The sequence below is a fragment of the Phymastichus coffea genome, unplaced genomic scaffold (assembly GCF_024137745.1).
Source record: "Phymastichus coffea isolate CEN01 unplaced genomic scaffold, Cenicafe_Pcof_1.1 PCOF00159, whole genome shotgun sequence".
In the NCBI taxonomy this organism is placed as follows: Eukaryota; Metazoa; Arthropoda; class Insecta; order Hymenoptera; family Eulophidae; genus Phymastichus; species Phymastichus coffea.
This window is the reverse complement of record NW_026706970.1, coordinates 148,194-171,640: the sequence shown is the minus strand read 5'-3', so window position 1 is coordinate 171,640 and position 23,447 is coordinate 148,194. Positions and strand designations below refer to the sequence as shown.

Here is a 23,447-nt window from a genome sequence, read left to right as displayed (position 1 = left end):
AAAACAAAAGCTGCCTTTTTGAGTGTGCAAGTGTATAAGTATCATAACTGTTCATTGTTTTACTACTCATTATAGCGTTAATCAAACCCTCCAAAGTTTTATATAGTGAGAATAAAAAAAGTTGGAGCATCAAAAAGTCAAGTATGTAAGCATTGTATCGTGTGTAATATTCATATCAAGCAGCGTGAAAGCATCTAACGAATGTCGTAAGGTCGGAAAAAGGGTACCTTATTTTTCTACATATATATGAATGGACAAAGGCGCCAGGCGAAGAGCGCGGAGTGGAGAAAAAATCTACGCGTACTTCTCTCGGAACTCACAAACAAAGAACAATAAATTTAGAAGCAGAAAATCCCACGCTAGTGCACACTTTTATAAACGCACAAACACTTTAATTTTCCGTTTTGCCTCTGTCCTTTTCAATTACTCTCGGCGTTGATTATTTATCGAGGGGTGAGAAATTGCACGCACGTGCGTTGATTTAGTAGGGCCGCGGATATTGAGCGCTGCGAACGAAAAGGGAAGAAAAAAACGAAAAACAAATGGGGCGGGGAGAGGGGGAGAAAAAGTTATTGTCCAATCGAGAGCAATCAACGCAGCCTCGCGAGCCTAGTTGTAAATAACTTGTGGTTTCGCCGGCGTATTTGAATTTAATTTTAGCCCACAAAGCTTCTCTCGCGCCGGCGCATCGGTTATGAATAATAAAACAATGTATTAAGGGCAACAGCAACAGCTGCAAGAGAGAAGATATCTAATTTGAATTTTCTTCAGTCTGTCGCGCGCCCAAGCTCGAGCTTGTTTGCCTCAATTTAAAGTTTAAACTAGTATATTGATTCTTGAGATTGTAATTGATCCGGCTTGGCTGATGAATAAGATAATTGGATTCGCGCATCTCGCTCGGAGAGATACACTTTCCCCTTTCCTTTGCTCTCTTCGCTTGATTGCTAAAGTTTCGTGCTGCCTGCTTACGGGATCTGCCAAGTCGGCCGCGATCATGAAATTTTTCTTTCGTCGAGCCTTGCCGACAAATACATTGTATACAAATCAATTGGTTGAACGAGCTTCCGTTTCATACCTTGAGATGTCTATTTAAAGCGTTCATAACTTGATCAACATCAGGCTGAGCTAGTTTCATTTTAATTCTCGTGACGTAGAGTGGATTTCAATAAATCTTTCACGTTCATGATCGCTTGTCATCGGCTGTATCTTTAGAGCAACCCAATTTGCATCGAGGGTTTTTTTTCAAACTGGCCTCAATGAGAAAACTTATAAAGTCTGGTGCCTCTTTTTGCTATCGCCTTGTAAATAAGCAACTGGATAACATAAGAATAGCCCGAGCGGCAATAAGTCGCCAACGAAGAGGAGTGAAATCTTAGAGCATGGTTCGGCGAAGGTGAGATTCAATTATAATTAGAGAGCGTGAGAGTATGTGCTCGAGTCGAAATTTAATAATAACACGTCGTATCAAAGGGACGCATAATGGATAGATATACGCGCAGCAGCGAAACAATTTATTGACTAGAGCAACAATTTTGGACTAAAGAGCAGTTAATTTCCTCTCGTGAAGTTTTAATCATTAAATTATGAAACTAAACTCCTCCTGACAAAAGCAAACGCATTTAATTTTCAACAAGTCGCAACTTACACGACCCCCGTTTCAAACGAAACAGCCACGCGCGCGCGTGTGTTAGCCTAAAAGCGCTGGATCGACTTTCAATTCCCATTGCGAAAATATTCATCAGAGAGTGAGCGAGAGAGCAGCGTCCAACATTTTTCACAATAACTCGGCGAGATATATTCATGAAAAAGCCGAGCCGCGCAGTAGAGTCTCCAAATCCACGCATACAAAGTAGGGATTTGCGCACACAGTCTCGAATGGAGAGAAAGAGAGAGAGAGAGAGAGAGAGAGAGAGAGAGAGAGAGAGAGAGAGAGAAAGAGAAAGAGAGAGACTGTCACATTAAAAAGCGTTCCAAGTGTTGCGCGCGCGAGAAATCGATTTTCGATTACGCCGGATACAAGGAGCGGGTGCTTTTGTGGCCAAGAGGAAGTTTCGTTACGAAGCAGTTGTGCTTCTCTCTCTCTCCCTCTCTCTTGGATGAAAGCGTGCATTCAAGCGAGTTAGCCTGAGAAATGGCCCGCGCGCTCGCTCGCTGCCGCGCGGCTGTAAAACAATTAGTTCCAGTTTGGTCCGCTCAACTTCTTCTTCTTCCTCTTCTTCTAAAGTTTATTGAGAACGAGCAACCGCGTTCCGTGTAATCATTGGCAACCACAGTTTTTTTTTCGTGTTTTTCAGTTTGATCATTTGATAATTTGATAATAGGAGCAGCGGAACAGATATCCGAAGTTTCGTTCGTAGACAATCTATTTGTTTCGTCTATCGTTCGCTCTCTGCAGTTGACCTTTCGCTGGATCGACGTTGCCACACGCGGCATTGCTCAAAACAAGTTGCAAATCGCCGTTGATGCAGGGGCTTGCGCGGGCATCTACAGCGCGATCCTTTAGAAGCAAACCATACCCAATTGTGCCATTGTTCTCGTATATTTATTTTTAGATCCAGATCGAGCTTGCGCTAGGGAGGCAAGCTCGAAAGCTCGCATTTGTAATTCTGAGTAATTTGGCCGCGTTCGTAATATCGAAGAGTACAGACGGCACGGCGATAAAATAAAGGGAGGCGTTGCTCGGCAGCAGCGCACGATCGTTAGCGATGCAATTCAGCGGACGACTTTTCGTCTCTCGTCGCGCGAGCGAGAAAAAAAGCTCGGACAGAGAGAAGAGCAACAATAACATTACGCGTCCTCCCTTGTGGCTCTACGAAGCCAATCGCGCGCAAACGATCCTCGGAGACGCCGCGGCGATAAAAAATAATCGCGAACCGTTAAAAAACGAGAAAAGGCATAATGCGATCGGCGATAAACGGAGGGAGGAGAGGGTCACGCGGAGGGAATCACGCGATTGTAAAAGTGCGCTCGCGCCAGACGAAGACGCGCGTATCGAAATCGCGGCGAGTGGCGAGGCGCGAAACGAGAGCGAGGGCGGCGCCACGCGGCAGTCGATGCTCCATAATTAATTTGGCGAACGCGCGTGTTGCATGATTATTTAGAGCAATATGATTGCGACGTGTATCAAAACGAAGGCCTTATTATCTTGCCATTATGTAGATTATCAGGTCGTGAGCCGATGTCGGACAATTAGTGACGGCTAATTGGACTTTCGATGTAATTTAATCTAACGGGGACCGGCGCGAGTATGCGTATACGCTTTTCAGTTGTAATGCCCAGGCTCGGCGCGCCTGCGCTCGTGCATTATCCGTCAACCGTGGGCTTTCACGGCCGCTCCACGTTTGCTCCAGATTAGCGATGGGAATCCAGTCGATCAAGTTGCACATTAATACAGGCACTTTCAGATGCGGACGAGCCATAGCTGCATCGATTCAACATGGGAAGAGGATCGGGAGCAAGTTATTTTTGATCTTCCTCGAGCGACTGCTAAAACAAGTGTCGGGGGAAAAATAGCGAATCTACATTTGTGGATAAAAATAGAGACGTCGAGGGAGGAAAGAGAGACCGGAGTGGTTCGATCCGATCCCCTCGATAATAAATAACGAATTCGATCATCGTATGCATTTTGCCGAGAATTTTAACTTTCCATCTGGGTTGGTTAAAAGTTCCGCCATGTGCGGCATTCCTATTTTCGCCTCGTCTATTTTTCCCGCGACAATTGGCATAGCCGAGAAAAACGCGGCGGACGAGCGTTGGGCCCTCGGCTGCGCGTCGATTTTCAAAACAACAGTGATTCGGCCTGTAACGCGCGTCCTAATTACCAATCCGACCGCAGGCGCCGCTGCCGACCAACAAAAGCGAATCGCCGGTAAACAAAACCTCGGGCGCTAGCGGCGTGCACGCAACGAAAACGGTCAAATAAACCGCATCTCCCAAATTACAGTCCCTTCGCCGGAGTGGAATTCGAATGCACAACGCAAAAGTCCAATAACCGAATCAGCGGCAAGGCAAGAGAGTGACACTGACAAGATGAGCTGGGGCTTGATGTTGCTTTTTTTGATCAGCGCATCGCCGAGCAAGACCTGGCGAGCTACCGGCGATGATGACACTGCTCGTTACTGCCGGATTTGCCCTGACCACACTATGTGCCGTTTTTCCGGTGGGTTCGCCTCAACGTCAATCAACGTCCTCTCTCTCTCTCTCTCTCTTTCTCTCTCTCTTGCTCTGAGCTTTCTCGCAGTCGATACGCGTAACCTCCGCCTCCGCTTCTTCGCGCGACGCGCGCGTGTCATTAACGAGCGTTGTTTCTCCGCGACGGCCTCTCATTGGTTCATTCGAAAGCTTTGTCGTGATTTTCGCGTCTCTTGCTTCGTTAGCAGAAATTTGGCGGAAAAGGGATTTACTCTTTTTCCGTTCGCTTTGACGCGCTCGCCGACCTCCCGGCATCACGATCGATAGTCAACCGGGCTTCCTTGCGTAAGACATTAAAAGTTACCATATTCGAACGCGTTTCTAAAGATCCTTCCGAGCGAATAAACAACTTTGAAAAAGATACCGATGCTGGCTCTCGTCAAAGCTCTTTGTAAATAACGAAAAAATTCTTCGATCGCGACGATACGTCTTGCGGGAAAATTCCACGATACGTTTGTATTTATACGAATATGCGTGCACTTTGAATTCTCCGGAGCTTTCTGAAGCTCAAAGCAGTTTATAATAAATAACGCACAAGTTGTTTTTGAAATACCGGCCTTCCCAAGTTGAGCGCGCAAAAATAAAGAACGCCCCGCGCGGGGTTTAATAACGCTCCGCCCATATCGCTACGAATTATTTACATTTGTCAAGCGTTTTCTCTTCGCTTCCATTACTTTTTTGCACGCGAGCGCTCGCAACTCTCGCACGGCGATCGCTAATTCCATTTTAATTTCATCCTCCACCCGCTTCCTTTCTTTTTCGCTCTCTATTCGTCATCTAATTTTTCCCTTCCTCTCGCGCAGTTTTTACCTCTTCGCGATCCTCTGCTCCTATTTTCTTTCCATCTTTCGGGCGCAACCTCCTTTCGCTTCTTGCTCGCGCGGAGTAGATTATCTTTTTTCTGTATTCGTTTCCGGGCCAATCGGTAAATGCTTTTTAAAGCGCTAACTATCCCAAAGAGAAAAATCGGCCAGAGTCGAAACAACCGCGCCCCCATTAATGTTGTATTATCGTTATCGAAGCCGTTACTTTTTCCAGGGCAATGTAAATGTTTGTTATTGCGAAAGCCAATTAGCATCGATGCGAAAGCTCCAAACTGTGAGCGGAACGATCATTGTTTTATTAAACCGCAATGAATGGTTTTCCCGGAATTGTTTCGCAATTTAATAAAAGGGTCGCTGCATCATCATTACACTTTTTCGCATTCCATAAAAGCGCGCGCAACTCGGACCAAACTTTCGAATAACTTGGCTACATAATTACGCGTTCGTACCGAGGCATCTCTCTCTCTCTCTCTCTCTCTCTCTCTCTCTCTCTCTCTCTCTCTCTCTCTCTCCTCTCTCTCCTCTCTCTCTCTCTCTCTCTCTTCTCTCCTCTCTCTCTCTCTCTCTCTCCTCCTCTCTCTCTCTCTCTCTTTCTCTCTCTCCTCTCTCTCTCTCTCTCTCTCTCTCTTTTCCGCGAAAATGAATGACGCATCTGCGAGTGAAACGACGTCACGCCCAAAACTAAAAACGCGCTGGTATTCACAGTACGACGAGCCAGGGCTCGGCTGCACGGAAGTGTCGAGCGTGGACCTCGACGACGTGGAAATCGAGTGGCTGCTGCTGCGGCATAACTCACTGCTGAAAGCTTCTGGTGACGACGCGAAGGTAACGTTTGCCCGGCCTGGCCGAAGCTAATTCGCGCTTGCTCCGGATCGAAGCGAGGAACGCATCTCTTGGTTTTTCGCAGATCATTTGGACCGACGAGCTGGCGTGGATCGCCCGAAGATGGGCGCTTCAGTGCAATCTTCACGAAACTGACTCGTGTCGCAGTGTCGGTGGGTGTGCATCTCTCGAGTTGACAATAAATCAGAGATATCCGCGTTCGCTTGATTAGCGCGCGCGAGTTGATTCGCCGCCAATCCAAAGTGCGTCGAATAATGAAAGTTTCAGAGCTCGGCCGTGCCGTTTTTTATATCCGCGAGGGACGGAGTGCATTCGAATAATTCATATTTATGAGATCCCGTAGCTGCCGCTGGTGCTTGCTTCTGCTCGGTCTGGCCGAGCTCGCGCGGCCCAGAACCAAGCCGTGCGCAAACAAAGCCCAAAGTATTTTCGTTGTTCGATATCGCTCGGAAAATATATCCCGGTATTAGGTGGATTATTATTATACATTGGCAATAGCGCCGAGCTATCTGACGCGCAGTACTGATACTTCGTAAAAGCAACGAGGCGCGAAACCGGCAGTTACCTTGTACACGAGAAATTTTGAAGCAAATATAACCACAATCGACGTTTGCATTCGGTTCAACATCGGTATTGATTAACATCAACGAGAGCAGTCGTGTCGCGACAACGAGAAGCAATAGCCTTAGGTGGGGATCGACGGGAAAGGCTCTTACTCCACTTACTCCATTGCGATTCCGCGGTAGGCTTTCTAAAAATTAACTTATACGCCCGATAGCATTACGTCAAAGAATTGATAGCCGGGGAATTAGCCTTGTTCTTGCTCATGCCACTCCTCCTTTTTTTTCTGCTCGTGCGCCGAGCTTGCAATTCTCAACGTTTATCAAATCAATTTCGAGCGAACTTGCCTCGCGGGTGCTAATAAAAATTCCGACGCTCGCGCGCGCTAAAAGAAACCTGCCGCCACGACTTGGCCCTCGTTTCCAAAAATACTCGCTTGTTTTCCCTTGCCAATTAATTTACTGCGCGCGCAGCCATCGCAACCATCGCGGAAAAAGGAACAAAGCGAGCGAGTGAGTATTTACAGCGGTAGGAAGGGAGAAAAAAGGGCACAAAGCCCAATCGATCTTCCGGGGAAGGGAGGAAGAAAAAGGCAGGCCTCCTCGTTTTCTATAATGAGCGCCAATGAAATTTGCGCTCCGCCGAAATCGGATTTCGCCCAAGCCAATTTGCCGAGCTTTTTTTTTTTCTTTTTTTTTCACTCTCCCCGGCTCGCGTAATGCCGGATTAGCCGACGGCTTTCGCGAGGGTAAGGGCATTGATCGCGGTGCCGGCGACGGCCGAGACCTGTTACAGCCTCCCTTTTGACGTCTCCCGCCTCCGCCTCCTCGCGCGCACCACTGCGAATTAGCATATTTGCATGAGAACTGCTTTCGACTAATGAGTCTCTATCTCTTTTCCCTGCCCGTCGCTTTTCCACGTGACCCGCTTTCCCTCCCGCTATATCGCCGCTAGTTTGGATTTCCAAAGTTATGAGTTATATCTTGTTAGCTAATGGTTTTAGATGATCTTGTAAATGAGTTATTAAGGTTTTAGGAAGTTGGAGTTCCATTCAAGCCGGTCGTTGGTCGATTTTCGCTCGAAATCTCGTAGATTTCAGGTACGCTACGTATAAGGCCATTCACGCTTCGCTTCAGATTCATATCAAAATTTGTTCTGCAAATCTCAATTGAATTTTTCATTAACTTACGCGATCAATTGCAGCTCGTTGCGAGCCTTGAATGTTGCCGTGGCCTGACAATGTTTCAAAAGTAACATCGACGAACCGACAAAGAAACAACCGTATTCTCTATTTCCACTATAACAATGCCGCAATAACTTGGGGAAACAATTCGGAATGGAAATGCAAACTGAAACGTCACTCGAAAAATATTGATATCCAGTAAGAATGTCAGAGGCCCTTGCCGACAATGCAACGTTATCGAAATCCGGCGAGACTTTCCTATAAAAATGATTTACGCGCGCGCGGAAAGAAACGCGATCGGGAGCCATTAGCAGCGACGCAAACGACGCATAGAAACACCAGTGAGAAATCCAGCCACCCTCGCGTCTTTTTCTTTCATCGATCAAAGAACCAAGCAAGTAATTTACCCAATAAAAAGCACAGAACGATTCGAGGTGCAGCAGCTGGTGAACGCCTTGGAGTTGGCCGACGCGACGGACAAGCGCACGAGTCTTCAACGGCTTGGCTTTCACGTAAGCACTTGGGAGGACGTTTTGAAGGCACGCGGGTAAGTGGACGTACAGAGAGAGCAGTTAATTCGTGCATAACAATTTTTCTCGCACTCGAATACGTATCGAGCAATCAAGGCATCCCACGGATCTCATTAAGTCGCCGAAGCCTCCTTCTATAACCTAATACCTCGCGCAGAAAGCAAATCGGTCGGCGCAAAACAAAGCCCCTTTCGTCGTCCCCCTATCCATTCCGATTCTAGTTTGCTTTCCTTTCCCTCGGGCATGCACTCAAAATACGTCTCTCGATTTGAGTTTGCTTTCGTCAGCCTCGAGAGGAAATAAACAACTTTCGTAACGAATACCTTTGCCGTCCTAGATTTTGCTTTTCAGTTCGATACATCCGTGAAACAAAGTAGAAAAACCGGAGATCAGATGCACTCGTGCACTTGGAAACCGCGAACGAAGGGAGAAGGGAAAATCGTACGCTCAATCACCCAACAACACTACTCCGTCATCCGCCTTCACCTCAACGCTTTCTCTCTCTCTCTCTCTCTCTCTCTCTCTCTCTCTCTCTCTCTCTCTCTCTCTCTCTCTCTCTCTCTCTCTCTCTCTCTCTCTCTCTCTCTCTCTCTCTCTTTCAGAAACGAGTAGAAGCTTTTCTGACGTCAAAGAGCGAATCGAATCAAAGTAAAACGTGCATCAAATCAACCTCCCTCCAACATTCACTGCCAAAGAGCCTTTTCTTTATAAAACTTGAGGCGAATCATTAAAAAGTTGTTGGCCACCAGGGAAAGCTATTGAATATCCCTCTCGCGAACGTTTCGTTTACTCGAACTAACGTGTATTTATTTTATTAATTGTCTTAACAAAGTTATAGCTTCAATTACAGCAATGGACTTCTTAATATTTGTCTATCTTCTCCTGTTCAATACAACTCTCGTGCAATCCAATAATAAGACCCGTGTCAATATTTGCATTACGATATTTATAAGCATCTAACGCGATATGTGTGAATCGATCGGCTTTTACCGCGCAAATTGTTTGGTTAGCTCATTCATCGCTCTGACGCGAAAAAAGAATTTTCGTAAAATAAATCGCTCGGCGTAGATTTGCTTTTAGAGCTGCGCCGCACTCGTAAGATTGCATTGCAATTAGCGGCGCATTACGCGCTTCTGCGTCGCGCGCCCGAGCTCATTTAATATTTGCGAAAGCCAAACATCGGAGAGGAGAATCGCCGAGAGGAGTCTGATTAACCGATCATCGCGCTTTCCTACAAACGCGACATACTGTAATCGAATTACGACGGGAGTACTTTTCCTTTTTACTCCCTCGACAGTTTTCCCACAATCGTTCGGATCGTCAAGTTATAACTTGGTTTGAAGATGCTCGTCATGACCACAAGACTCGACACATACGTTCGTCGTGTTTTAGAAAAGCGTCGTCGAGCAATCGAGTGACGAGGTTCGGCTGCGCCCGAGCGATCTACAGCGTAGACTTCGGCTCGGAGCGAGCGTGGGTCGATACGCTGGTATGCAATTACGGCCCGATCAAGACTACCGACGTACAAGTTCGATCTCCTCGGGTGAGTCGCTGTTTCTTCTAGCTTCTTCCCCCTATCACTCTCGCGGTTAGTTGGGGAGTTGGACGTGTTGTTGCGATGCGACTGTAGTAATGCCACGTATTCGAAAGGCATGCGAGTCCCGAACCGAGATCGATCGATCGCGCGGCTGCTTTGCTTTGCTTTCGGCTCTCGTGCCGAATACTCGAGTCGCCGATTATCGCTTGCGCACGGCAACGCCACCTTGCGACACCAACACCACGCGCGAAATCATTCTTTTTAATTTGCGCGGTACTTTTACGGTTCACGCGTCACTTGGGGCAAGAGCACGTTAACGAAGGAAAAGGCGCGAATCCCGATGGTTTACTCGCAGTCCGCAGAGCGCTTAGTTCTAAATCTTTACTCCGGCCGGAAGTTAACTTCGAAGGCATTTCGAAGCTCTTCCAGCGTCGTTCGAGCGCCGCTCGAAATGAAATAATGCCGCCGGCGTGTCTCGCGCAGTCGCGACAATATCTGCGGGAAGAAAAATTGATCCGCCAGCGAGACGCCGAGAAATCGGGCTGCGAGAGTGCTCGCACGCGAGACGCGCTCGTTAGAAAGCAATCGATCTCGGTTTTTGGCTCTCGGCCGCTCTTCTTGTTCGGCGCACGGCCTCGCCGGCTAAAATAGATTAAATCTGTCTGGGCTTGGAAACTTGCAGGATGAGCTTCCGCAGTTGAATGCCACCGCTTCCGCCGTTAGGATCGCCACGACGACGACGACGACGACGACGACGAGGCGCCGACTTCTGCTCGTTGGCTGCCTTTTCCTCGTTGTCCAGCGAGCTGTAGCTGCCGCTTCTTCGTCTTTTCTCCCGGCCGACTTTTTCTCCTTTCTCGCTCGCCGCAGCTCATTCAGACTTGGGCTTAATATCGTGAGTTTCTCTTGTGTTTCTTTGGGGATTCGATGCAATACTTAATTGATTGCTCGCGAGATTGAGTTTTTCCGTCTTGCCTCTATCGTCCAAGTCAGGAGCGAAGGGAATGCCGTGAAATAAATCACTTTAATGATAGAATAGAACTCTCGCGCGAGCCAGTTTAATTCATGCGCGTGAATTTAAATATTTGGCATAATATCCATCTTAACTAGCACAAGAGTTTACTATTAAATTAAAGCGTTTAGCTGCACGTGCACTTTGCAAATAAAACACAGCAGAGCTTCTAACATGCTTGCGTAGTATCTGAAAAGCAATTTGCGCGGTAATACTGAAGGAAAGTGAATCCACAGCGCATAACTTTATATGCTCAAATATAATTAATAATAAATCAATCGGCACGATCGCAAAGTGAACTTTCTGTCGCGACATGCTCGATGCAAGGTCGGAAAAAACAAGCAGCCGAGCTTTTGGCAAAAGGTTCGCCTAATTAAAGGAAAACAGCCCAAAGCCGACGGAATTAACAAGTCGTCGTCTGGCCGGGGCTTTCTTAGGTGTAACTTCATCGTACGTGGCTGCAAGCAGTCCGCTTTTGAAAACGACGATCGATTTTTCATGTCGGCAATTATTTCTCCCCGCAGCAAGTGTACGTATATAGCTCGCGCAACGTCTGTATTGCGAGCACGAGGCGAAATTTCGGTCTGTAATTCCCTGCCGCGAGCCCGGGGATGGATTTCGCGAGTATAAGAGTTCAAGGATATGTAGGTCGGAGAAAGATGCTGAGATCTGCTTTTCTTTTTCTTTTACATTCGTTCGTGTATATATATTTTCGCTTAACTACAGTCTAATATCTTTTTGTTCTCGAGAAAAACTTGTAGCAATCGTTTTTTATTACGCGAAAAGTCAGTGGATTTATTAATACTTTCGATTGTCATCGAACCTGAAACTCTGTCAAATGAGTGAATTGTTTTATTATTACAATAAGTCGTATAAATACTTTTTGGCGTCCTTTGCCCATAAGAAGTCAAAGTGGTTGAAGCGAGGATGCTTTACAGCCTTTACAGCAAACACGTTTGGTAAACGTTTCGCCAAAAGTTTTACATCCTGAAAGGTGAATAATGATAAGGTGATTTTGAAGATAATCGTCTTTTGTTTTATGATATATACGTGACAAATTGCAACGTACCTTTTCGTTGACGATATCGTCATTTTTTCCGTAAAATATTAACGTTGGCACCATGACCTTGGTTAAATTGTAAACTGGTGGCCTTTTTCGACCGTATTTTTCGATGTTTTTTGATTGGCCGTAATCGTAGGCTGCGAATGTTTCTGCAACAAGATAAGTAATTTCATTATCAATTTTTTAATGACGACTAACGTGCATTCACGTTTCTTTCGTTTTGCAAACATTGACTCAGAATTCAAATAAACATCAAGGTAGATAAAATGTATTGTACTTTCATCAAAACGCGTTTTTATCTATAATATAATTGTATAATGTAAAAATTCAGAGCGAACAATAGCAGGATAATTACATTCTTAACGTTTAAATTATTGCAAGCAATTGATTTTTTTAAAAAGTTTTATTTTATTTTGGAACTGATAATTTTATATATTCCGAAATTGCTTGTTTGAACATTGACGCATACCTCGGATAAAAATTAGCGCGAATAAAGCCAGCTACCTAAGTTATTACAGCTGTTATACTTACTCCTTTTAAAATTCTGGTTGTAATGATAGACTGTTAATTTCGACATGCCTGCAGGAAAGTGTGCCATAATATTTGGAAGAGCAGTCTAAAAAAGATAACACGGGTTTTTTTCAGAATTCTAAGCGTGATAAGACAAGGTTTCCATGCTAAAACTTTACCTCATTAAATCGATCAGGATCTAAGCCAATATTTGAAAATAAAGCAACGCAAATAGGTTGAGTTAAAACGTCACTATCCCCACAAAATCGACCCCCCAAGTACGCAGCCACAGCTGTTTGTGGTAACAGCTCATTCAATTTCAAATAGTCGATGCTCGTCTAAAACAACAAACGATATTCATTCGTAAAATTTTTTTCACGGACGTATGCACCGATAAGATAACTTGTGCGCCTACGTCAAAGAAAATATTGATTTACATCGCGATTGAATTAATCATATTAATAAACCGGAAAAAATGCGCTACAAATGCTTAACTTTTAAGCAATTAGCCTTTACTGTAAAAACATGAATTATTTCTTTATTCTAAAATAATGAATTCGCGGATGACTGTTTAAGAAACAAAGTAAATTATCAAATATTGACATCGAACGCTAAAGTAATGGAAGTCTAATGTGACATATTTTTTTCGAGCAGTCTTTTTCTCCTTGAAATGTTATCTTTAACTTTTTAACAATCACCTGTTGAAAAAGCGCGGCAGAAACGTTGTTGTCTGAAAAATCGATGGCCCGATGACAATCTTTAAGAAATAAACATCCCGAAGGAAAAGAAAAATAACGGGTACCTGTATCAGGTCGAAAAGCGCATCAACGATTTTCATCAGTCTCTTGAGCTCGTGTCTCCAGAACACAACTGGAGCAGCACTGTAAAGCAGATTGATCTTGGCATTGTACTCGGGATAAGTCGAGAGGAGCACGTAGCTCAACGTCGTCCCCATGGAGTAGCCGTAATACGTCAGATTTTCCACTCCTGTTTCAGCGAGAACACGATCGATGAACGACTTCACGTCGTAGATTGCCATCTCGTGGTAGCTGCGCACAAAGATGTGTGTCAAGAACACGAATTCCGTTTTATTTTACGAGACTTTAGCGGATCAAATTCACCGTTTTTCCTCCCATTTACTTTTTTGAATTACAAAAAAAAACTTATTTCTCTCTCTTTTGCAGAATACCTGAACTCCCAAAAGTCCGAATTTTCTGGGCTCTTGGAAACGTGGGATCTTGAATAACAGTTCCCTCGAACGTTTCCTATCCAGACGTCGAACCCAGCATCGACCAGCAGGAAAGCTATGAAAATAATGTTTATACGAATAAGTCGATTTTAAGATACATCAGAACATTTTTCAAACAAATTTTATTATAAATATATAAATACATTACATTAGAAACAAAATAAAAACAAATTAAAAATAATTCTTGGCGACTTGTCATTTTGTTCGGTGCAATAAGCGTTTAAATGCCATTATCTGATTTTATCGTTTCATCCGTATTTTACAAATATAATTATTTATGTAGGTTTCGTAAAAGTACTGATATATCACTTACGTGATTGCACTTATATAATAGAGAAAATTATAATGACAACTGACGTATGAAGGTAATACATTAATCATAAAAGGAAGAAAAATCAAATAATCAAGACTTAAATTCGATAATAATATATCAGGTATCAAGTTCCACAGTCTCTTCATCCTATTCAATGACGCGTTAGAGCCAACATTAGAGATTCAAAAGTATGTAACTTGTAAGACACATAACATATTCAAAATTTGTTCATTAGGCTAGAACTAAAAAAAAAAGTTGTAAAAGTCATTTCACGTAATGAATAGTAATGAATAGTAGCGATAGGAGGCATAATTATGGTCGCAATGTTTGGTTGCGAAAGATTTGATTCGAGGATTAAATAGGATTTCTGAGTCCATGATGAAAAATGCTCTGTTTATTTTTACCGACCCAATAAAATAATCATGTAACTCGGTCCTAAGGCCTTGTAGAAGGGGAGTAAACAGCGGCTTTTTTTTTGGATCAGATGTTAAATTGTTTTCTAAAGCTAGTCTGTTAAATGGCATTGCAGAGCGACCAATTTTCACCCAAAGTCTACGGATACAGCGAAGATTTTAATGCCATCCGCATAAAATGGAATTTTAGCAAACTTTATCAATGAAACGTGCGTAATCTAGTCGAATGAAACGAGGGAAAACAAGCGTAATGTTATTACGAATATTGCTACCGGATACATAACACAATTCAAATACCCAATTATCGAACTTTCACGTAATTGTTTATCTCAGGCAACAATAACGACAAGTTTCCGTATTGGCTCATTCAGCGATAATGTAAACGCATATGAACGATCGACGCACTTGAAGAGTGAAAAAAGGATTAATGATCGATCATTCATAAGTACGGTCGATGGCATCACGTAGCTCGCGGTATTTTCATCGTGTTTGAGGGGAAAAAAGCGATTGAAAAGCGAATTACCAAGATCTCTTTGCGGACCGATAAGTACCCAACTGTCGCTGGAGAGGCCGATTCCATGTTGAAGATAAAAAGCCGGTTTACCAGGTTGTTTCGGTCTTGAAGGACTGCCGCTGATACGATGAAGACGTAAAATATAACCGTCGTCGGTCGTAACATTGTACTCCTCTGCAATGTAACCGTGCTGCTCCACTAAGCCGATCTGTGCAAAGTATCCGCGACAAACAGTTAATCATTGTGAAATTGTTTAGAGCATGTGCGGAAAGCAAATTGCCACTTGCAAACGTTACTGTTGCCGGTTCCAATTTGTTTTCAGAGTTATTTTAATCCATTGTCGATACAAAAATTCATTGAAATTAGAGCGCTGAGATATTTCAGCATTACTGGCGGATTTTCTGCAAGCGCGATAACAGAAAATTTATGGTTTTCAAAAGATGGGTGAAATACTATTCAAGAAACGAATGATTAAGCTTCTTACGCCTATCTCAATCTAATACAAATGTAATCGAAAAGGTCGTGTGATCTCTGAATTACTTTGGAATTACATTGGCGAATGATCGACGGTGGAAGCTCATTCTCAGCGATTGTTTGTTTGTTTTCATTGCAAAAAAAAAAAAAAAAAAAAAACTACAAATAAACTCCATGTGAATTTGACTGGCAAATGCGTGCTGCACTCACAAAATCAAGAACAGCATACTGCGTGTTTGTATCGATCCTTTCTTGCAAGCTTCTTACATGGACGACTTGTTTACTCAACGGTATAAAATCGTTAATCAATGGCTCCAAGAAGTTTTTGTAAGTCGTGACGAGTAGCGGCAACAGCATGCGCAAAAATATCCCTTTCATGGTTATCGTCCTGCACTCACACTGGGACAGTCGTTGTCTCACTAAAAATTGGTCGAGGCCAGGTCGCGCACACACAATTTATAGGTATACACCTCCCCGGCACACACGCTCGAATTACAAATCGAGCGCACTTCGTTTTCCACAGCCACGTGCTTCAAAAGTTATAAGCCTTATCTTAGTCGGCGCGTGGCGTTTTGTTTTACGTAAGCTTTGATTGTTTTCGACTTGCGTATAATTAGTACCGTTTCTTTTTCATTGTTGATACACGTGTGTGCCTGCGTTTGTGTGTATTCTTTTGTGGGTAATGCCCATCGCGCTTGTTCCACTCCTCCGCGATCTGCACATGCAGCGCAGATGCAGCCTTGGCACTTTTCACTTTGGTGCCTGCAAGACTTTCTCTTTTTTAATGTTTGTCATTCGCCGTCATCGCCGCTTATCAGTGCACCTGGCCTTCGCTTACGTACGGGTTAGATCAGAAAGATGTGTATCTTAGGAGTACCGAACGGCGCCATTACTCTACGAAAACCATATGGGCTTGCTCTATAAGTACACACTTAGATTATTCGCGAAGCAAATATTCAAAATCGATAGTTTCGATCTCATATGCAGCATTCGCTCTATCTGGAAACGAACGATAGCACGTACGCGTTGCTAGGGAAAATGTTTAAAAGGAAAACGACTAATGTTTGTCTATTTGAAATACCGATTTCTGTTTGGCCTTCGGATGTTCTGCGTTAATTATTACACGTGTGGGCAATTACGTTAAATACTATTCCTTGAATAGATGATGATACTTGTCAACAGCTAATGTCCACGTTAAAATAGACAAAGTAACGTCGTAGTATTTGATAATTATTGCGAGATGGTTTATTCTAAGCTTGGGGATTCAGAAATCTTTCACGACGGACTCAAATATTTTTACCACTGGAAAACATTACCGTTGTAATGTTATGATCACCTGAGCTTCAACTTGATCTTATGATTCGACATTCGGTACCAAACCAACTATCATTTTGTAATCGGTTTAAACTTTACATCATAAATGCGTAATAGAATTAATTAATTCACAGGTATATCCATTCGTTACAACTTTGATGTAATCAATTACCAATTTTTTCTACTCGTTCAATTTACTTATCGATCAATTCCAAAGAAATATCTCGTCGTTAGCGTTAAACGATTGCTTGGAAAATTCAATTAATCAAAAAGAATTAATTTTTTTTAAGAAAAATATCGTCACCGCGTCATAATATTCACTTTATTGAATTTACTGAGATACAAAATAGTTATAGTGATTTGAACATGTTTTTTTGACAGTTATTAATAATATTAAGTTGTGGTTATTAGCGAGAAAAAGGAAGATCATTTAATTTCTGTGATGAACGCTTCGGAAAAAGAATAAGCAATTGCATTCAGCTAACAACTTTACATAATAAACTAATTTGTAAATGAGAATGTTACCCTGTAGACTAGATAAGATGGCTAAGCTTTAAAGATTGGTTCTGTGGCTTGTCGGAGATCAAAAAAGAAAACTGAATTTCAATATGCCGGACTAACAATTGGTATGCTTTGGGAATATGTTTGGTAGGTCTTGAAACAATTCTCCGACCACTTTAGTCCTTATCCACAGATCGGATAATTGTATTCCTCCAAAACTGTACACTTAAAAAAGTATACATCAAGCTGAAAGTTTGTCATACAAGAAAAGTGATTTACCCAACATCGTTTCGCGAGTGAAAGATCTCGACGGAAGCAAGTGACACTCACTCCCGGTCGCTCGTTAGAAAACGATCGATCTTGCCAATTCTTTACGGTCGTACTTCGTACGTAGAGACTTTACAGAATATCGTATCAACGAAATTCTCAACGAAATAACTCAAATGAAAACAAGTTTGACGCTGCTTATTCCGCAATTCACGTTACAGAATGTTTTCTGCTTAACACTCTAATAAATAATGCACGAGCCGGCGTAATCGATAAGCGATCACTTTAATCCCAACGACGAATGTCAATTTATATGTATTTGTTCAAATAATTTTCCTCGACTATATACGCTCGAAATAAAACAAAAAAAAAGAAATAAAACTCGCACGAGTGTAAGCTACATCTCTTTCATCAAATGACATAAAAAAAATTAGACGCCTGTATCCAATTACAGAGAAAACAACAAACTTAACGAGCGCGCCGTCGAAACGAACAAGTTTTTGGCGTTGAACTCCATCGGCTTACAAGTTGACTCGAGTCTCCTAATATCGACTTCACCTGCTCACGGCAATTATTTTTCCATGACGAATTCAACGCCGCTCGCACCTTATGTCTGCGTCTGTGGCGCCTGTGTGCGTATAATACGATATTTCGAGCACGTAGGCGAAATTTCGGGAGCTACGTAATTCGCCTGCCACCCTACTCTCATACCCTCGAATCTCCTTCGGATTGGATTTCAGCGGTAGAATATGAGAGTCCAAGGATGCGCTCAGATTTAGATATTCCCTTTTTTTCAACATTCGTCGATGCGTCTTAGCTTATATGCAATTGCGATATTATACACTTTATGCTTTATCGAGTTTTACAGTCACATTGCTTCTAATCAAAAGCTACTGTATAATGCTTGCTTATTACTGACAAAAAGGTCCAGTAGTTGAAGCTGGAATCCTTTAAGAAAAATAGACAGTTTTTATTTCATCAGCAATTTTATCGGCTTATCTATACTTAGAATGTACAATTGAGTAATCCAAAATGGAATAGTCAGCATTGCCACTACAGATTCGAAAGAATCCATCGGCAATACTCATCAGCCTCTTAAACTCGATGTCTAACGCTAAGCGCGTAGCTCAACGCCGCGTCAGCATGGAATACAACCGTGATACATTAGATTTCGTGCGCGTCTCAGTTTCTCGGAGATGCGCGATTGATAAACAACTTAACGCCGTACATTGCCATCCGATGATGGCTATATTAGCCAAGTCATTCCTTCAAAAAGGATGTATTTTTCTGTGATTTCACGCGAACCTATCCGAGAATTTAATGTTTCAATCTTGTAACTTATCTCGAATTTTGCGGACGAAAAACTAAAATTGTTAAATAACAATGAGGATTGCGTACAATTATTCGAATTCTTTGATCAACCAACAACGAAACAATCACTTTGAAAATGAAAAGAAACATCCAAAAGGATCAAAGAGGATCTAATGACGCAATTATCTATAGACAGCCGACTAATCAACGATGGTGACTGTACGATCGATTGGAAAATTACAAAGACCTTTCTGAGGCTCGATCAGCATTTAGCTACCTGTACTGTTACTCATCCATAAAAAGGTAAGTAACCGGTTTGTTAGACACTTTCAGTCTCGACGAACTGCCATCGACACGTTTTAGACGCACAATAATATAATCGACATCAGTTATGGCACTGCGCTCCCCTTCAGCGTAGTAGCCGTACTGCTCCATTGAGCCAAGCGAAGGTATCAATTTTGTACATGCAGTGGGCCAAACTGTATCATGTTAGACGATTTGCGCAACATGAGGTATTGTGGAACTTCGTGACGGAAAACTAAGTGCACTGAAAAATGTCTATATTTTATTTTAAATTGAACGATAGTTCTGGTTAGATGGTGGTAGAACAATATCAACGACTGTGTGGTCCATAGCGTCATCAACAGCCGAAGCCGTGCACAACCATTTGATAGCTCTAATTGCATTAGTTCTATATTCTATTAGTTCAAGGCATTAAGTCGACGCGCCGCACGTGTCACGATATATACGTATCTATATAACCTCTGAATAACAACCTTGGCCAATAAATTTTTTCTTCGTTGTTGCACATGCATGATTATTGTACCAGACTGTATTAAACTTGTAACAATTTCGATTTTTTGACAATTATTATTTAACAAATAATGAAATTTTCATGTTAAAATGGACGAAAAATGTTATTAATAATCATCCACTGGAAATCATTTATCATTTCCATCTTATCTCACGAATAATTAAATATTTTAGATTGCGAACAACAACTTGGAAAATAGAGACAAGTCCAGTCTCCAACATTCTTTAGGAAAGCAAAAAGAGCGATGTCTCATGGGTATCCTAACAATTGATAAATTAGTTATTAGATTTCTATCTAAAAATTCATTATTTTTCTGACGAATAGTAGTAGAATTTGTTGAGTTTAATATCTTCCACTTGCTTGAAAAATTACAATAAAAATCGGTTTCTCACAATAAATAATGAGTAATACATTAGACGCCTATCGACTGATTTCTTTGGTACTAAAAATAATGATTGTTGATTACGTAAATTTATGTATAAGCGAGATTACTCTATCGTATAGTAAACTCTTCACATCTTTGTTTATAAGGACATCCAAGTGATTGAAAGAATCGTTTGGTATTTGTTTCAAAAGCACAACATTTGGCAGCTTTTTTGCCAAGTAAACAATGTCCTGAAAAAAATTAGACAAATGAAAAATAAAGCGTACAATCTTTATCTTGAATTATAATTTGCTAACCTCGGGTGAGGCAAAATAATCTTTCTTTCCATAATACAAAGCAGTAGGAACCGTGACTCGGTTCAAATCGTAAGTCGGAGGCCTTGTCTTTTTGTATTTAATGTAATTCAGCTGAGGTCCGTAGTCGAATGCTTGGAATCTTTGGCTTAGAATAAGTTGAATGTAATGTTCGAAACACTTTGCTGAGGTTCCCGAAGGGAAGTACGATAAAAAGGTTGAGTAAGTGGTCTATAAAAAAATCTATAGTTTTATTGGAATGTTGATCGATCAGTTAAACTGTACTATTGAAAATAATTTACCGAGTTGATTCTAGCAACATCGACCATCGGTACTACGGCAGTAAAGAATCCATTGCAAAACAAGATTTGTGTCGATTTCGTTTTATCGCTGCAGAAATATTTGCCCAAGTTTCCTATAAACGACGACTGCGGAAATATTTCGTAGTGCTGATGTCGATCTAAGAATTCCTAAAGATACGAGTAAAAATTGATTAAATTACACAATGTTATTTGTAAAATATCGTTACCTTGATCGCTTCCCTATTATCTATAATCCATTTCATCTGCGGAGGCAACTTGTGTTTCCAAAAGACAATCGGGGTGAAATTGATCAAGAGGCTGACTTTGCTATTGTACTCTGGGCGTGTGGCTAACAAAGCAAAAGCTTCGGTTGTGCCCATCGAATAAGCTATGAGAATCAAACGCGCTTGACTCGTTATTTTTAAAGCATAATCCATTTGCAAGCTCAAATCGTAGATGGCAATTTCGTGAAAGCTGCCAAATTGAAGAATAAATCAACGTACAGATTTTTCTAATGATTGTGTGTAAAGAAATTAGAGATTTCCGTACCTGAAATTCCAGAATTTTTTGTCTTGAGGTTTCAAATTGACGTGAGATCTACCGTAAGCATTCCCACGTGTGTTTCCTAACCATACATCATAGCCTGCGTCTGCGAGGAGGAAAGCTATAACGATAGATATTACGCATGAATAAAAAAATAAAGTTCAAAATTACCGAAGGAAAATCAGGAAGTTAGTGAATAAAACCACCAGTCCGGTTCCAGTGAGTTTGCAAGCTTGTATTGTTGAGTGAGAGATAGAGAAAGAGAGAGAGAGAGAGAGAGAGAGAGAGAGAATCAGAGGAGATCGTCGCGTAGAACGATAGGATATAGCAGCACACACCGAGATCTTTGCCAGGACCAGTTAAAACGAAACAGTCGCTAGACAATAGCATGCCATGCTGCAAGAACACGATCGGCTTGCCTGGTGCTTTCGGACTGAACGGGCTGCCGGTAATCCGGTGCAATAACGAAATATAGCCGTCCCGCGTCGTCAGCTTGTACTCTTCCGCTGTATAGCCGCTGTGACGCTCGACAAGCCCGATCTGCAATAGATTCGCGGGGCCGTGTGAAAACTCGTTTTTCTATTTTTTTTTCATTCACGAGATCGCTGTTCGTGTAAGGTGCTTTTTATGTTTTTTTTTCTTTGTCTGTGCGTGCTTCGATAGGAGATCGCCGTTCACAATCACAGAGAACAAATTACATTTGCCCATTTGAGTTCTTACGTTCATTCGTGAATATATATTTAGAAACTTCAATGAATTCAGAGAGATGTGCAAAGTTTGAAAAAACATTTTTTATAACATTGTTTTATTTATGAATGTTTATTATCATTCTTTCTTATTCGAATGTTGATTAAAAATGTTGCACTATTTGCCTGTTCATCGTGCCGAAATAATCGAAAAATACGCGGATTATTTGAAAATTATTCCCGGCAGTAGTTTGTTACTTACGAAATCAAGAACTGCATATCGATTACCCACAGATCGCATTTGTTGCTCACTTCTAACACGAACAACGTCGTACTTGATCGGAAGAATATCCTTCAACTTCCAGCAAACACTACAATTCAGACAAAACATAAATAATACAAGCGTAATTAATTTTATCTGCATGTCAGCCATTTGGACATTTGCACTCGTGAAAGAAACTACAACTCTTCGATATAGAAATCGGATCCGAGTTCACTGGTCGACGGTCTCTAATAAAATAAGCAAAAATGCCTTGATATCGCGAGTATATAAATACGATAATATATTTCACCATTGCATCATCTCGATCCCAACAGAAATAATCTCGATGAATATTATTCCATCTTGACAGCGCGAGACGAATCTAGTTTTTTGTTCCTCCATCAAAAAGTCACATAGTTGACTTTCGTGAATCGAAATGTATATACAAGCCACACGATGTCACTTTTATCGAGCGTTCGTGTATACCTGAATTTATTACTGCAATTTTTCACTGACCTTATGTAGTATGACATCGAATGAAATTGTTCCACCGCACTCGGAAAAAGTAGCCCGTTTTGTACGGTTAATACGAGCGCAAAATCCCTTTATTTCATCAGCACTCCTTTTGTTTTAAGAGGACTTTTCTTCAGCGCGTAATGAAATTTATACCGAAGAGCGTGTGAAATAACAAACAAGATCTCAACAAACGAAAGCTCGTGTCTCGTTGATCCTGAGGTAGGATCCTAAGGAGTAAGTTTTTCTGACACGATACAATTCAGACGAGCCAGGCGTTTCATTCGGACGGATCACTGGAGCGGTCGATAATCAGTCGCTTGGCTGCGTCATTCTATATACTTATTTGGGTTTCCTCGCGCAGTCCACACAATCGGCACCGGATCTAATCTGCGCGTCTTATCTTCCTTTCCTCCCTGCCGCGATGCTGGCGCTGACGTCGCATAATGTGCTAAGCCGGGCTGGGAGGAAAGTCCAGTGGGCCTTTGTGATTTCCTTGGGCGTCATTAATTTTAGTGCCGTGTTTACTTTGGTAACGACTTTTACGCGTTTCTTGCTTTCGTTGATTGCGCGCCTGTCGATACCCGAGCCACGAAAATCAATAACGATCTAGTCTATCTGGAAATGAACATGTCGATACGTAGCGAGAGCTTTCGCGCTAATCAAAGCAGAAGCCCCTCGGCATATGTTAATTTCCAGTCAACGTTTGACTTCGCGTCGACGACGAATAAAAATCATGTCGTGTGTAATACATTCCACGTGGCAACTCGACCCATCTTTACGCGCGATACAGGCGCGCGTGTCGGGTCGAAAGTGCGGTAGGCAAAATCCAATCTCGTGTTCCCCCCTTCGAGAGTCGCTTGGATCGTCGCTTGATTATCCGTTACCGAGTTTCGTAATACTAGACGTCATAATTGCACAGTGACGCTCCTCGCGCAACGTCCTCGAAATACGTTTCTCGAGCGCACGTGCCGGCGTCGATCGGTCACGAGGACAGCGGCACGGGGGGAGCTCGATAAAATAATTTAAAAAAAGCGTC

At 42.4% G+C, this 23,447-nt stretch overlaps 2 protein-coding genes across 2 annotated transcripts; both read right to left on the bottom strand.

Moving 5' to 3' along the window:
• Positions 1 to 11,376: 11,376 nt before the first annotated feature.
• LOC131672818 (lipase 1-like) lies at positions 11,377 to 15,615 on the bottom strand. The gene is made up of 8 exons (XM_058950298.1): positions 15,428 to 15,615; positions 14,753 to 14,951; positions 13,444 to 13,558; positions 13,057 to 13,303; positions 12,434 to 12,592; positions 12,276 to 12,360; positions 11,751 to 11,893; positions 11,377 to 11,668 (listed from the first exon to the last, which is right to left on the bottom strand). Exons 1-8 carry the CDS (start codon positions 15,593 to 15,595, stop codon positions 11,540 to 11,542), a joined length of 1,245 nt encoding a protein of 414 aa, XP_058806281.1. The 5' UTR covers positions 15,596 to 15,615; the 3' UTR covers positions 11,377 to 11,539.
• Positions 15,616 to 19,809: 4,194 nt separating this feature from the next.
• LOC131672813 (lipase member J-like) lies at positions 19,810 to 22,057 on the bottom strand. The gene is made up of 7 exons (XM_058950293.1): positions 21,896 to 22,057; positions 21,286 to 21,487; positions 20,954 to 21,068; positions 20,632 to 20,878; positions 20,405 to 20,572; positions 20,106 to 20,333; positions 19,810 to 20,039 (listed from the first exon to the last, which is right to left on the bottom strand). Exons 1-7 carry the CDS (start codon positions 22,055 to 22,057, stop codon positions 19,887 to 19,889), a joined length of 1,275 nt encoding a protein of 424 aa, XP_058806276.1. The 3' UTR covers positions 19,810 to 19,886.
• Between the last annotated feature and the right edge of the window lie 1,390 nt (positions 22,058 to 23,447).

Excerpts from the sequence above, each read along its gene's own strand:
- LOC131672818 (XM_058950298.1), bottom strand. The coding sequence starts at position 15,595 with ATGAAAGGGATATTTTTGCGCATGCTGTTGCCGCTACTCGTCACGACT. Across the intron at positions 14,952-15,427 it reads AGTATGCTGTTCTTGATTTT|ATCGGCTTAGTGGAGCAGCA; the intron begins GTGAGTGCAGCA and ends TACTTTGCACAG. Across the intron at positions 11,669-11,750 it reads ACGATATCGTCAACGAAAAG|GATGTAAAACTTTTGGCGAA; the intron begins GTACGTTGCAAT and ends TTCACCTTTCAG.
- LOC131672813 (XM_058950293.1), bottom strand. The coding sequence starts at position 22,057 with ATGCAGATAAAATTAATTACGCTTGTATTATTTATGTTTTGTCTGAAT. Across the intron at positions 21,488-21,895 it reads GATATGCAGTTCTTGATTTC|ATCGGGCTTGTCGAGCGTCA; the intron begins GTAAGTAACAAA and ends AATCTATTGCAG. Across the intron at positions 20,334-20,404 it reads ATGTTGCTAGAATCAACTCG|ACCACTTACTCAACCTTTTT; the intron begins GTAAATTATTTT and ends ATTTTTTTATAG.